Below are 16267 nucleotides of genomic sequence, written 5' to 3'. Positions count from 1 at the left end.
TTTTTATAACAGGATCCTGTTCAAAAAGAAAAAAAAATGCTGTCAGATACTGAACAAATGCTGAATATAAATGTATATATAAAATTGTAAATTGCATCAAAGGCCATGGGTGAAATAATGAAAAATTCAACTTATATAAACAAAACCAGTATTTCTTGGGAAAGTAATTCATTTGAAAGGGAGATTTATTCTCAAAAGATGTTTATAAACCAAAACCAGGGACATGGGTCCCCTGTTTATATAAATAAATAAAATCAACATGTCCGACAGCTATAATACTGATTTTTAATTCTAAATTGCATCAAAGTGGATGAAATAAAGAAAAATTCAACTGATATAAACAAAAACTGTATGTCTTGGGAAAGTAATTCATGTGATAGGTACATTTATTGTCTGAAGATGGGCAAGTTTGTAGACCAAAACCAGGGACATGGGTCTGTCATCTAAATAAACAAAATCAACATGGCCGACAGCTATAATACTGATTTTAAATTGTAAGTTGCATCAAAGTGGATGAAATAATGAAAAATTCAACTGATATAAACAAAACCAGTATTTCTTGGGAAGGTAATTCATTTGAAAGGGAGATTTATTCTCAAAAGATGTTTATAAACCAAAACCAGGGACATGGGTCCCCTGTTTATATAAATAAACAAAAGCAACATGTCCGACAGCTATAATACTGATTTTTAAATCTAAATTGCATCAAAATGGATGAAATAATGAAAATTTCAACTGATATAAACAAAAACTGTATGTCTTGGGAAAGTAATGGTTAACAATCACCGATTTCATCCGGAAAATTAGCGGTGGTTACCTGAGCGTTTTTTTATCAGTTAGGCGCTTGTATCTAATGTAAATGTATGGCGTTCTCTAACGTCCTGACGTAATAACAAGATGCCAACAAGATGTTGTGTCCCAGGATGTTCTGTGAGTGGTGGTCACAAATTCCCTTCAAATCCCGAGCTGTGTCTAAAGTGGAGGGTTGCACTAAAAAGATTTGACCCTACCAAAGGTCTATGGAAACCGGGAAAACACGACATTGATTGTCATCAACATTTTACAGCAAATGATTACAAGGAGACATTATTAGGTAAATTTTGTATGATCTACGTGTAGTTTATTCGTATTCTATTACTCTTAAAATTATCGGCATGCATAATAATGTCAGAAGTTGGATTTTTAGTGACCAGAAAGGGGGTTTTTAGGGGGTGGAAGGTAAACATTAAATAAACAAAATATATCATTTTTGTCGAGCCTTGGACTTTAGTCGAAAAAGCGAGACATAGCGATCCTACATTCCGTCGGCGTCGGCGTCGTCGTCGTTGTCGTCGGCGGCGTCCACAAATATTCACTCTGTGGTTAAAGTTTTTGAAATTTTAATAACTTTCTTAAACTATCCTGGATTTCTACCAAACTTGGACAGAAGCTTGTTTATGATCATAAGATAGTATCCAGAAGTAAATTTTGTAAAAATAAAATTCCATTTTTTTCCGTATTTTACTTATAAATTGACTTAGTTTTTCTGCCGGGAAATATTAGATTCACTCTGTGGTTAAAGTTTTTAAAATTTTAATAACTTTCTTAAACTATCCTGGGTTTGTACCAAACTTGGACAGAAGCTTGTTTATGATCATAAGATAGTATCCAGAAGTAAATTTTTTAAAAATAAAAATCCATTTTTTCCTTATTTTACTTTTAAATGGACTTAGATTTTCTGCCAGGAAACAACACATTCACTCTGTGGTCAGGTGGTTAAAGTTTTTAAAATTTTAATAACTTTCTTATACTATTTTGGATTTGTACCAAACTTGGACAGAAGCTTGTTTATGATCAAAAGCTAGTATCTAGAAGGAAATTTTGTAAAAAAATAAATCCATTTTTTCCGTATTTTACTTTTAAATGGACTTAGATTTTCTGCCAGGAAACAACACATTCACTCTGTGGTTAAAGTTTTTAAAATTTTAATAACTTTCTTATACTATTTTGGATTTGTACCAAACTTGGACAGAAGCTTGTTTATGATCAAATGCTAGTATCTAGAAGAAAATTTTGTTTTCTTCCAGTTAACATTACATTCAGTCTGCAGTTTAAGTTTTTAAACATTTATTAGATTCATAAACTATCCTTGTTTTTTTCCAAACTTGGACAGAAGCTTCTTACAATCAAAAGATAGTATCAAGAGGAATATTTTTATTGATTTACTTCCTCATTTTTGTTGAGCCTGCGATTAACAGAAAAAGTAGGCGAGACACTGGGTTCCGCGGAACCCTTACGAATTTTTTTCTGTAAAACTAGCACTGTAGCAGCATACATGTAAGTAGCTTTGTATTGATATCAAGTTATACCAACTGTTCAAGCTTGTGTTTTACCCTTTCTAATATAACAATGTGTATTTTTTTATAAATAGTATTTCAAAACACCTGTAAATGTTCAAGGATCACATGTATTGGGCACAATCATTATCACAGCTGACGGACATTGTTTCTAAAAAAATTGTTATTGTTTTAGCATGAATTTGAGTTATAAAGTTTGTGTTGCTTTGTGGTTTCGTTTTACATTTTCAGGAAGACTACAAGTAAGGAGAATGTGAGTATGGCATTATTTAATAGATAGAAAAAAGAATTCCTTATTTTTTTTAATAATAATATGATCATAACAATGGAAAATTGGGGTCAAAATAATTTAAGAATTTAATAGATAAATCAAAAAAAAAATTTAACTTTCATCTCCTACTTTAAGTTAACTTGATGTAAATGGGAGTTACAAATGTATGTAAAAAATGTAAGTGGCTCATAATTTAAAATTAGCTGTTTGTTATCAATGTGTTGTTTTACTTCATGAATATACCCACTCCAGGGTTAATGAAGCACAAATTGAAATAATTTAAACCTAAGAAGATGTGGTATTATGATTGCCAATGGCACTACTCTCCATTGAAAACATAAAGTATAAAAATAAGCAATATGCATGACGGTCACAGTACAGCCTTCAACATGGAGCCTTGACTCACACAACAAAGTTCCTTAATTAAGGGCATACGATACAGTAGCAGGGGCAGATAATAACGTTTTCAAAACTTTTCGTGTTGTTTTCGCGACGTTGGTAATCAGAACGTTGTAATTTCGCGATGTTTCTAATAAGAACGATTACATTTGGCGACGTCGCTTCAGATGTATTCACATTTGCAGAAAATCTACTGACGTCATAATCCCGATTGCGCGAATTTGAAAAAAGTACCTGCAATGAAAATCGGCCAAATCACGAGAAATGTTATATTTATTCATCAATAAGGAAGTCAACAATATTAACTTCGAATTGGAAAAAAAAATCAAATCCACATTCTTATTTTTGTATGTCTGTTGTTTCATATAGGAAATGAATACGAGATATGTAAAACATAAGATGTCGATGAGAGAGAACCCCAACTACACAAATAAAAACAATAAGTAATGTATATAGTAACTTTACCATTTGGCAAACTCTAAATCGTAATTAGAATTGTACGGATAAACAGAGACTATCAACAAAATGACAAAAACGTAATAAAATAATGACAGCGCATCATACTGTTCCTGACTTTAGAAAGGTACATTAAAGAGTGTAACGGCATTTTTTTAGAATTTAACCCAGTGGAATATATATGTGTATGAAGAAACTGTCAGTTAAAATGACACAGTTATAAGCCCCGTATTACAGACCAAAAAACAAAAACGCACCCGTTGATGTGCTAAGCATATCCCCATATGTCATATTGAGAGAGTAAAATCGGCACACAGGAATTAGGTATTTGACAGACCAGAGTTGCAACTCATTGATGTTAAGTTACTGACCAAATACGAAGTCTTTTTGTAATGTAATTTCTCAGATAAGAAACAAAATATTTGTTAGACCGGACAAACAATGTGGTTGCACTCACTCCTAGATTGAAGGTATAATACAGACAAGTAATTCAATGATTATATGTACCGTAATAAAAAAAAAAATCCTGAAGACAAGCTTCGGTAACTAATCTATTGATACAGAATCATTAAATTTCATGCTCTAATATCGACTGCTGTACTTCCTATGACATGTTATACTACACTGTAATCAGGTAATGGACTAAGCTAAGCTAACCCGATTTAATGTGGGTATGATTTTGTGTTCATGTATGTAATGCCTATAGAGTAGGTCGTTAGTTTTCTTGTTTGATTATTTCACATTTTCATGTCGGGGCTTTTTAAAGCTGGCTTTTTCTTTTTCTTTTTTTTTGTGTTGAAGGCTGTAGGGTGACCTTTACTCGCGTTTATCTTCGTCATTTGAACTATGGTTGATAGTTGTCTCTTAATTTTGCAATCATACCAAATGCCCTTATTTTTATATTATCCCCCTTACTTTATAATTGTTGCACATTTTGTCATGTCGGGGCTTTTGAATAATTAAAACTATGCTAAAGCTGTGTTGTCTATATGAATTTTATGACTAATGTCGGACAGAGATGCAAATTATTTTTTTTATTAGATGTATCTGGTTTTTTTTCCGAACATTTCTTTTCTAAAAGTAATTTACTAGAATACTTTTTCTATCCAAGTTTCGTAACAATTCATAAAGGTTTGGCAAATATTCTATGCTATTTTACGAGTAACCAGCTTTATTAATTTTCATGATTAATATCATTGCTTTCAAAAAAATAACCTTGGCTCTACCACTGAAATTGACAACGTAGTAGTGAACGGCGGGAAAGATTACACGACGTTGTTGCGAATAAAACTTATTTCAACGTAGTTTGGCGCCTTATTGGCAAACGTCCCGTTTGCCATTGAAAACTTAGGTTTATTGCTTTTATTGAAAAATCAAGCACATGGACCCCCAGTTTTTTCTTTTGCAATCTATCAAGTTCTGTTTCAAGAACGCTCCGCCAAAATTTAAAAACAAATCAACGATAGAATTTTTTCTGCACTTCTGTGTAGACACAAAAATATTTCCAACTTCTTTATTTCACTTGTATTAAAAGAATTCAGGATATAATTATTCATTTCAACCATTATCTTGTTACAGCATGCTGATGCCATGGATCAAGGGAACATTATACAAAAAACCCGGTTAAATTATGACTGCTCGTTCAAAAGTATTGGTACTTTCCTTAAAAGTCCTTATTTATGAAATTTCAGGGTTTTTCCTTCAAATATGCAAATTTGAAACCAAATTATCTCAAAAAGTAAGTCATGAAGATATATTTTTCTTTGTATATTTCAAAAGAACACATCGAAATTGACCTTCTACCAAAATTTTAAGAAAAAATCAACGAGGGATCTCTACTGTATCGTATGCCCTTAAGTAGTAAATACAACCAATTATAGGTCACACCTGCAACATGGAGACTTGTTTGTTTGCCATAGACCAACTAACTCAATGAGTGTGATTGCATGTGGAACAAAGATTTCTTGTTAAACGCTATTAAATAAAATCTTAATAAGCCTGGCCTGAATTATTATTTATAAATGTATGTAAAGTTATACAAGTACTGTTCCCACTGCTATGTTAACAAAAACTAAAGCAGAATACATGTATGTGGTAGTTTTATTGCCCAAATAAAAATAAAATGTTTCCAAGCACATGTGTGTAAAATTTTTAAGATCAGTTTCATGCTTTGTTTCCAGGTGATCGAAGTAGACTAAAGGTAGATGCAGTACCATCAGTGTTTAGCTTTCGTCCCTAAATAAATATTGTAAGCCCTAGAGCTTTAAGAATGCAATCAAGACAAGCTATGAGTGTGGACAAAGCTCTTGACCAAGGAATACAACAAGAGGTTGAAGTCGAGTCTACACAGAATAGTACCAATATTTCCATACCTTCAGAGCCTGACGTACATGTACCCAAGGACATGGAGATCCAGTGTAAGTTACTTGGTCGGTATTCGATTGAGAATTTCATGGACAATCCAAAGGCAGTTTCATTTTATACAGGTTTTAAATCTTATGAACATTTCATGTTCTTATTCCATGCACTAGGTCCTGCTGCATATGAGCTCAAATATAAATGTTCAACCCTTCATCCATCTGATCAGCTATTTATAACATTGATTGAACTCAGATGTGCCAAAGAAGATGTAGAATTATCCTTGCTTTTTAATTTATCTGTTTCTACCATTGCTAGGATTTTTAATACCTGGATTAACTTCCTTTATTTTCAACTGAATGAATTAAATATTTGGCCATCAAGAAACATTGTTGTTAAGCATATGCCAGTAGATTTTCAAAGAAAATTTCCAAGGACTCGAGTTATCCTTGATGCTACTGAGATTCCAATCCAGAAATCTCAAGACGTAAACATTCAGAGTGTGACTTGGTCTTCCTACAAGCACAAAAGTACTGTGAAAACTATGGTCGGGTGTACCCCAAGAGGTGCTATATCGTATATTTCAGACTGCTATGGGGGATCTACCAGTGACAGGCAGATTATTGAAGACTCAAGTCTTTTAGATAATACCAGGTTTGACTCTGGGGATAGTATTATGGCGGATCGAGGCATTATGGTTCAAGACCTCTTTGCAAACAATGATGTTTATGTTAATACGCCTACAATGCTGAAAGGAAAACCACAACTAGAGCCAGAAGAAATTGTGAGGGATAGACGTGTTGCATCCAAGCGTATCCATATAGAACGTGTAATAGGATTAGCCAAACGTTTCAAAATTCTTAAGTCTGAATTACCAAACACCAAACTGTCACTGAGTAACAGAATTGTATTTGTTTGTTTTGCATTGACAAATTTCAAAAATGCAATTGTTGATAAATTTGCCTAGATTTTCAAAGGGTCCCATTTTTATTTTAACATTGTAATTTAACAAAAGAAAGTAAGTAAAATTGACCTTATTTTTATAGTTTCAAAGTATACTTCCTGAGATGTTTCCACTAATTACATAAAATGTAATTATACTTTTTAACTAGTTTTGGCTTGTCGTAGATATGAGATTTTCGGTGCCTAATGCTCTTTATTGCTTTGAGTATGTTTATTTGATTTTCCAATGTTTCAACATCAATCAATATTGAAGAGATTGTAATAATCTGAAAAGGTGCTTTTTATCAAGTCCAGCATTATTGGTGTCTAGTCGAATAAAAATGCACCCTCATCTGTAATATGGAACTTATATGTAATTTTTTTATCTAGGTTAAGGGCTGGTTAAAATGTAGGAGGATTTTACAAGTTTGTTTTTTTGTAAATGTAAAAGGGGGTTTAATTTTTGTATTAACGTAAAATATGGTATCAATTTTTGCAGATGGAAATATAATTACATATTTCCCGGGGGGTCAAATATCGTAAATTGAGAATTATCCACAAAAAGAGGGGGGCTGAATTGATTCTAATTTAGAAGGGAGGATAGCAAATTTTGCATAAATTTCAAAGGGTGGTTCAAAAATGCACATAGGTGACACTTTCACAATGACCAGCCCAAACTCACTGATAAAAAAAAATAACAATATGAAAAATATATAGTCTCAATAATTTATTAATTTTTCATAGCATTGAGGCAATATATGGCCTAAAGTGTTTGGAGTAAAATAATTCCAACTTTGGAAGCAGACAACCAACACAGTAGTCATGATTAATTTCAATTTTCTCAACAAAGAGGTCTTTAAATGTATAAACAATGAAATAACAATGTTCTCTCTGTGATAAAAAAAGTTGACCCTGAATTTGGTCGTAATAGTTTGATGTTTTTCTTAATGTTATATTGTTATCTTTGCCATATTCCAAAAAAGAAAAATTGACTCCTGGCGCAATACTCTCATCTCGTCCTGTATATGGACACTTCACCTCCACAACACAATCATCTCCAATTAAAGCATCTGGGGAAGCTCCAAGAAATGGTTTGTCAGCAGAAATAAACAGTCCACATGGTTGACATTTCAATTGAAACTTTTGTTCAAACTGTGATATTGCCTTCTGCTCGTACATTTTACCATGCAATACAGATTTTACATTTAGGAACTTTTGAGAGCACAATGATTCACATAGTTTTTGTACATTTCTCCTTGTGGTCATCTTTGAAATTTCTCCAAACCTAGATGCTGTTATCCTCCACTGTCTTAAATAAAACCATTTCTTGTTGCTGGATTGCCCTCTTGTCTCCTTTTCAGCCAATTTTGCCTGTTGTACTGTAACCTAAAATAGCAGTGAAATCAATATAAAATCTTGTCTTTAAGGAATTTTCAGCATGTAAATGTAGCAAGTAGTTTTTTTTATATTTTATATAGTTTAAAAGATATCTCATAATATTATTAATTCGTATATTTTAACTAATTTGATTCGTTCAGGGATAGTCACATGTTAAACTATATTTTCGAAGGTAGAGAGAAAACGGCAGATAGCAAAAAGCATATTGCACAGCAAAAAGCATATTGCACGGTTATTTTTAGAATATCTAAAATCCGATATACTTTGTGACGTCATGTAATGAATTTCATGATATTGTTAAAATTTTTATAAAAAGATATTTATGATCGTCTATTTGAAGAAAAAAATCTTCAGATACATAAGATGTGAAAAAACAACAAAAAAAGCAAATGAAATAACAACTAATTATGTTGTTATCTTCTAGGAGACAATATGATATCTATAAAATTCCAACAAAATCAAATGACGATTGTGATACAAATGTGGTTGGAAATTAATAATATAACAATTATAGCCTATTTATGAGGTCAATACAGGATATATCGACCCAAAGAAGTATATCGACCTCGGACTTCGTCCTCAGTCAATATACTTCTTTCAGGTCAGTATATCCTTGTATCGACCTCATACAAAGGCTATAATTGTATATAGTTTATAAGATATCTCATATAGTTTATAAGATATCTCATATAGTTTATAAGATATCTCATATAAATTATAAGATATATCTCATATAGTTTATAAGATATCTCATATTATTTTATGAGATATCTTATAAACTATATAAGATTTCTTAAAAACTATATAAGATATCTAATAAACTATATAAGATTTTAATAAACTATATAAGATATGTTATAAACTATATAAGATATCTCATATAGTTTGTAAGATATCTCATATAATTTATAAGATATCTTATAAAGAAAACTATATGAGATATCTTATAAAGAAAACTATATGAGATATCTTATAAAGAAAATTATATGAGATATCTTATAAACTATATATATATATATAAGACATGTTAGATAAGATTTATAAGATAAAATATTTGATTATTTTTTATATAAGATATTTTGATATATATATATAAGATATTTTGATATATATATATAAGACATGTTAGATAAGATTTATAAGATAAAATATTTGATTATTTTTTATATAAGATATTTTATATAGTTTATAGGATATCTCATGAATTCACTCAATCCTTTTGATTTTATTAAGAAACAAAAACATTCATCCAATCATAAGATGTGTTATATTGAAATATAAGTTATTTGGTACCAGGTACTGAATAAACAGACAAACATGTTTAAAAGTGTGAAAACTATCCCATATTGAAAATAAAAAAAAGACAACTATTTTGAGTACAACAAAGATCAGTAAATTGTCTGGTTATTGGTACCCTATTTGCTAGCTAAATATTTCTTATTCGGGGCTTGTGAATTGTTAAATTTAAGTATAAAAATTATTTAAGAGTTTTTATACATTAATATTTATTGTACATAAGATATTTTGGAGTTGCCTTTTATTGGCACTGATTTACATATAAATTGATACTGCAAATGAATTTTTCATCTTACCATTAAAGCTCTGTCAACCCAATATTCAGCAAATGGTAAAGACAGATAGTCATGATCAAGCTAGGCAGTCTGAAATACAAATTTAAAATGATATTAAAGAAGAAATGTGCATAAATCTAACTACAATGTATATGATATGAGTTATTTTTTAAACATGGAGTTATCTACCTTTGACTAACAAAATTTATATAGATATACTACATATTACAGTGAATTTGGCAATATGAAAACTCAAGGCTACTTGCTTTCTTTTGTTAATATATAGTTTTTTAGATTGTATTATATGAGCACCAGAAATTTGACTTTACAAGACAAGTGGTATGTTTAAAAATCGACAGGCAATGTAAATTTTCCAAAAATCAAGAACATGCAAACTTTTTGTCTTTATCATGTGTGTGATTCAAACAGGTTTATTACTAATATATGACTGTTTAAATTGTTAATGTTGTTAAAAGTTAATTTGATTCTATGTATTACCTAAAATTTGTTAATTTTATTTTAAATAAAAATATTTTTTCAAGTTTTTCTTATGAATCATCAACTTCCATTGTACCTCTATATCAGCTGCAGGAAAAATATATCTCAGTGTAAAGTCTTGAGATGATTGAGAGCAAAAATTAATCATGGTGTTTCTGACATGGTCTGTAAACCCTTCCATATTTCTGTACTTCTGTGGTCTTGGGTCCTCTAATATTTCTGTAGGTTTTCTTTTAGCAAGTTTTTCAATTTTCACTGGAGCACCTAAAATATAAAATAAAGGAAAATGAAGGAAAACAAAAAACAAAAACTCTAGTTAAAGGCCTGGTGGAGATATAGTTTCTGAACTTTGACATATGTTTCCATATATGTTTAACTCTTTAGAACAATAACGACATAAAACTTCATGTACTGTTGCTTTATGGTGGGGCATAAACATATAAAGAAATGAAACTTGTTTATTCTCTCAATTCTTTGGTTGAAATAAAAAGGTTTTACAGGACACTCAGGGAAAAGAAGTTACCATTGTAATATGTCTTTGGTTGTTGAAAAGTCTGAAAACCTTCTGTACATGATTTCTGTATTGAAATTTCTCCAGTATTAGAGAAAATATTAGCCATTAACAGCACTGCAGCAACATGCTTGCAGGTGGTATTGGGACCCTTTCCTGCTGGACATTCACACTTTGAATTAACTGGGCTGCCAGATTTGTCAAGTTTGATATGATAGTTGTAAGATACCTGCAAATAAAACTAGAGGCTCTAAAGAGCCTGTGTCGCTCACCTTGGTCTATGTGCATATTAAACAAAGGACACAGATGGATTCATGACAAAATTGTGTTTTGGTGATGGTGATGTGTTTGTAGATCTTACTTTACTGAACATTCTTGATGCTTACAATTATCTCTATCTATAATGAACTTGGCCCAGTAGTTTCAGTGGAAATTATTTTGTTAAAATTTACAAAATTTATGAATATTGATAAAAATTGATTATAAAGGGCAATAACTCCTGAAGGGGTCAATTGACCATTTTGGTTATGTTGACTTATTTGTAGGTCTTACTTTGCTGTACATTATTGCTATATACAGTTTATCTCTATCTTTAATAATATTCAAGATAATAACCAAAAGCTGAAAAAAATTCTAAAAATTACCAATTCAGGGGCAGCAACCCAACAACGGGTTGCCTGAATGGTCTGAAAATTTAAGGGCAGATAGACCTTGACCTAATGAACAATTTTATTTTGAAAGATTTGCTCGAAATGCTTTGGGTTTAGATATATGAGCCAAAAACTGCATTTTACCCTATGTACTATTATTAGCCATGTCGGCCATCTTGGTTCACGGGCGGGGTCATCAGACACAATTTTTAAACTACATACCCTAATGATGATTTTTTACAACTTTGGTTAAATTCATCTTAGTATTTTCAGAGGAGAAGATTTTTGTAAAAGATAACAAAAATTTACGAAAAATTGTTAAAAATTGACTATAAAAGGGCAATAACTCCTTAAGGGGTCAACTGACCATTTTGGTCATGTTGACTTATTTGTAGAACTTAATTTGCTGAACATTATTGCTGCTTACAGTTTATCTCTATCTATAATAATATTCAATATAATAACAAAATACGGCAAAATTTCCTTAAAATGACTTATTCAGGGGCAGCAACCTAACAACGGGTTGACCGATTCATCTGAAAATTTCAGGGCAGATAGATCTTGACCTGATAAAGATTTTTGTAAAAGTTTACGGACGACAGACGCGGGACGACGGACGCCAAGTGATGAGAAAAGCTCACTTGGCCCTGTGGGCCAGGTGAGCTATAATTAAGTGAAGCTTAATTTTAAAAATAAATCAGATGGTTTTATTTGAAAATGCCAACTAAAGCATAAATTGGTTTGGCAGAGCATTCACCCAATATAAGTAAACTGAAAGAGATACAATAATGGTTAATAGAAAAAGTATTACAGAGAATAATCATGAAAATTGGAAAATATGAAGCAGAAATTATTAACACTTATTTGATCTTAGACGAGGCAATTCTCTCAAATAGAATATTTCACATATAACAATCTAATATACATTATATAAATGTCATGAGGATGGGACAAAACTGTTTATTGATGCAAACCTGTTTTTTCATGGCTGCACCAACAATACCACTTAGAAAAATACCATCAACAAGAATAAGTACAGAACAAGCCAGGATTTTTTTCGCTTGTAGCAAATCTCTGCCTTTCTCCAATGCCTTAATGTCGCCATTCACCTGCTTATCGCCTGTAAAAATTATATATAAATATAATAAATAAATAAATGATTTGGAAAATACGTTGAAGGTTTTCGATTTATGAGTCCACAATGCTCTTCAGTTGGATAATTTATGTGGCATATTACCATTTTCATTTGTTTAATTTCCAGACGAAAAGCGCGTATAACATGCAAAATTATAAGCATGGTGCCTGATGAGTTGTTTGGTTTTAAACAATGCAGTCATTTAGAATTCCATACAAATACAAAAAATGTAGCTTCTCCAAACCTTTAACATTACAATTAACAGCGGCTCAAATTTCCCTGGACGAATAAACATTTAAGGTTGAAAAAGACATAATCCATTCTTCGTTAATTCTCTTTTTTAAATAAAAAATCATTAAATTAATCATTCATCCTAGACAATACCGACAAACTTGCAGATTTTTAGTTTTTTTTTTTCTAAATATAAGCATAGTTGTTAATTTCTGTGTCATTTTGGTCTCTTGTGGAGAGTTGTCTCATTGGCAATCATACCACATCTTCATTTTTTTATATATAGTAAAATGATGTCCCATATTAGAGTAAAAATCTGTTTATGGCGCTTTGTTGTTTGGACCTGATCTGATAAACAATAATATAAGTTGCAGATCACCTTAAACATTGTTGACGTTCGTAAATCTTGAACAAAAATGAAATCAATGAAAATAAAAAATACATATTTATAAAAAGATTCTAACCTGCTAATTATGAGCTTTTATCATAGTTTAGCTCTACTTTGTTTAAGGAAAAGCAAATGTATACTTAATTCACTAAAGCTATAAGATAAAAATTATATAAGATCCATAAAGCAATGGAAATCAAAATTGTATATTTATATTAACGATAATACTTGTAACAACATATATAAATAATATTATAAAAATGATTTTTGGGTTTTTCAGAGGACATTTACCGGTGACAATTACAAATTTTTTTTAATATGGGTGCCGCTATATTTTTTGGTTCTTCATGCAAAGCATTATAGCAATTACTGATTGATGACTACTTGTTTGGTAACTTCACGGGGGATGAGGGGGGGGGGGGGGGCTCTCTTCCTATATGAAGGTATATACATATGTGCCGCTGGAATGGGTCTCTTTTGTGATACGTCAAATATATCAATGAGGTGCAATTTTACCGAGGAAATATATCAATAGGTAGTAATTGACCAATTGTGATATTTCAATGGTTCATAATTTTTCAGTTTGTTGTGCAACGATCTTCACAGAATTTCCCAAACTCTTTGTCATTAAAATTTCCACATCTGCTGAAGCTTCTTGACACAAGTTTTGTTATTGATCAAATTTTATTACATTGTCACAATTAATAATCTTTACCCATGAATATATGAATGTTGAGACCCCCCGTGGGTAACTTTCACTTCAAAATACTTCCCCACCTATAACAAGGAGATACTAACCTGCTAATCTAAATAAAAAAATAGCCATCAATTTGCTCTCTGGTCACTTTGGAAAATACCAATCTATGATCTGCTATAAGCTGCTTATATCCATGTTTTGGCCATTCTATATCTGTAGCTTCTGGAATTTCTATGATGGGGGGTTTGAAATTATGATTTCTGTCATATGCAACCAGTCTATAAGCATAATTATTGTGTGTGAATTCAAAATTAAAACAATTTATTTCTTATGTAATAATTAGGACATTTAAAAGCATTTATTTATTTGGTTAAAATTTTGTTGTGAAGAATTAATATTTTATTATATTGATACAATATAAAGACAATGATTATTTTTTGCATGTTATTGTTTTGTTCATTTAAGCTTCACAGGCACTTGTTTCTATCACTTGGAAGGTCTTCTATCCATGTTATTGTATAATACAAGAACATGGAAAGTAGATCTTCCCATTGAGGGGGGGGGGGGGGGGGGGGCTCTCTTCCTATATGAAGGTATATACATATGTGCCGCTGGAATGGGTCTCTTTTGTGATACGTCAAATATATCAATGAGGTGCAATTTTACCGAGGAAATATATCAATAGGTAGTAATTGACCAATTGTGATATTTCAATGGTTCATAATTTTTCAGTTTGTTGTGCAACGATCTTCACAGAATTTCCCAAACTCTTTGTCATTAAAATTTCCACATCTGCTGAAGCTTCTTGACACAAGTTTTGTTATTGATCAAATTTTATTACATTGTCACAATTAATAATCTTTACCCATGAATATATGAATGTTGAGACCCCCGTGGGTAACTTTCACTTCAAAATACTTCCCCACCTATAACAAGGAGATACTAACCTGCTAATCTAAATAAAAAAATAGCCATCAATTTGCTCTCTGGTCACTTTGGAAAATACCAATCTATGATCTGCTATAAGCTGCTTATATCCATGTTTTGGCCATTCTATATCTGTAGCTTCTGGAATTTCTATGATGGGGGGGTTGAAATTATGATTTCTGTCATATGCAACCAGTCTATAAGCATAATTATTGTGTGTGAATTCAAAATTAAAACAATTTATTTCTTATGTAATAATTAGGACATTTAAAAGCATTTATTTATTTGGTTAAAATTTTGTTGTGAAGAATTAATATTTTATTATATTGATACAATATAAAGACAATGATTATTTTTTGCATGTTATTGTTTTGTTCATTTAAGCTTCACAGGCACTTGTTTCTATCACTTGGAAGGTCTTCTATCCATGTTATTGTATAATACAAGAACATGGAAAGTAGATCTTCCCATTGATAGAAACAAGTGCATGTGATAAGATTGTTCTATATTTCAACTCAATCAAATTGTTCAAAAAAGTACCTTGTTTAGATCAAGAGAAAAGAAAATCAATTGACAAAATATCATTACCAAATATAAAAAATTATACTTTAGACATTTCCGCTTCCTTTGGTGCCAAGTTCATCAAAAGCTAACAATGAATACGAACAAAATATTTTTTATATGAAATGTTTACAACATAAAAAATTTGACAATTACTTTTGACGTTTTTTTCCACGTACTCACTGTACATACATGACATAAGCAGCCTATAAAAAGTTGTGCATTTGACATGATTTAGTTCATCATATACCTATCAATCAGATCTGCCTTTCTTCCTGTGATTACTGCACCCTTAATGCTCAGTTCAGCCTTCAATTTCGGGACGGTCCACAGGCTGTATTTTGCCGCCGCCATAGTTTACATTAGTTACAAGCGTCTCGTTGAAAATAAAACGCACGCTTAACCACCGCTAACGTATAGGCGGATCCGGCGTTCAAAATTACGTGATTGTTAACCATTCATGTGATAGGTACATTTATTCTCTGAAAATGGGCAAGTTTATAGACCAAAACCAGGGACATTGGTCTGTCTTCTAAATAAACAAAATCAACATGGCCGACAGCTATAATTCAGATTTTTAATTGTAAATTTCATCAAAGTGGATGAAATAATGAAAATTCAACTTATATACACAAAATCGGTATTACTTGGGAAGCTATTTCATTTCTTAAATAGTTGTATTCTTTTAAGAATGAAAAAGGTTTTAATACAAAATATGACCGTGTTCCAACTTTTCATAACGGCCATGTTGACCAAGCTTTCCCCTTACTATTGACTGCAATAAAACGTTAATTGTCACAATATTTTTACCTAATAATACTACAAACTGAATAAGAGAAAGTAAATGATATAAGAAATTGAAATATATACTTGCACTATGCTGTTTTGAAAAGCTTGATGTAGGATTACAATCGAAAGGCAGTTGCGACCTTATCGTT

At 31.2% G+C, this 16267-nt stretch overlaps 1 protein-coding gene across 1 annotated transcript; it reads right to left on the bottom strand.

Annotated features, from left to right (window-relative positions):
- Nucleotides 1–9845: 9845 nt before the first annotated feature.
- On the bottom strand, nt 9846–15737 carry LOC127705480 (uncharacterized). Its single transcript, XM_052209796.1, has 6 exons — nt 15580–15737; nt 13943–14119; nt 12365–12510; nt 10753–10969; nt 10306–10493; nt 9846–9872 (listed from the first exon to the last, which is right to left on the bottom strand). Exons 2-6 carry the CDS (start codon nt 13968–13970, stop codon nt 9846–9848), a joined length of 606 nt encoding a protein of 201 aa, XP_052065756.1. The 5' UTR covers nt 13971–14119; nt 15580–15737.
- Nucleotides 15738–16267: the final 530 nt, after the last annotated feature.

Source organism: Mytilus californianus, unplaced genomic scaffold (assembly GCF_021869535.1).
Source record: "Mytilus californianus isolate M0D057914Y unplaced genomic scaffold, xbMytCali1.0.p SCAF_6, whole genome shotgun sequence".
NCBI lineage: Eukaryota > Metazoa > Mollusca > Bivalvia > Mytilida > Mytilidae > Mytilus > Mytilus californianus.
The sequence above is the reverse complement of the archived record's forward strand: the minus strand, read 5'-3'. Positions and strand labels throughout refer to the sequence as shown.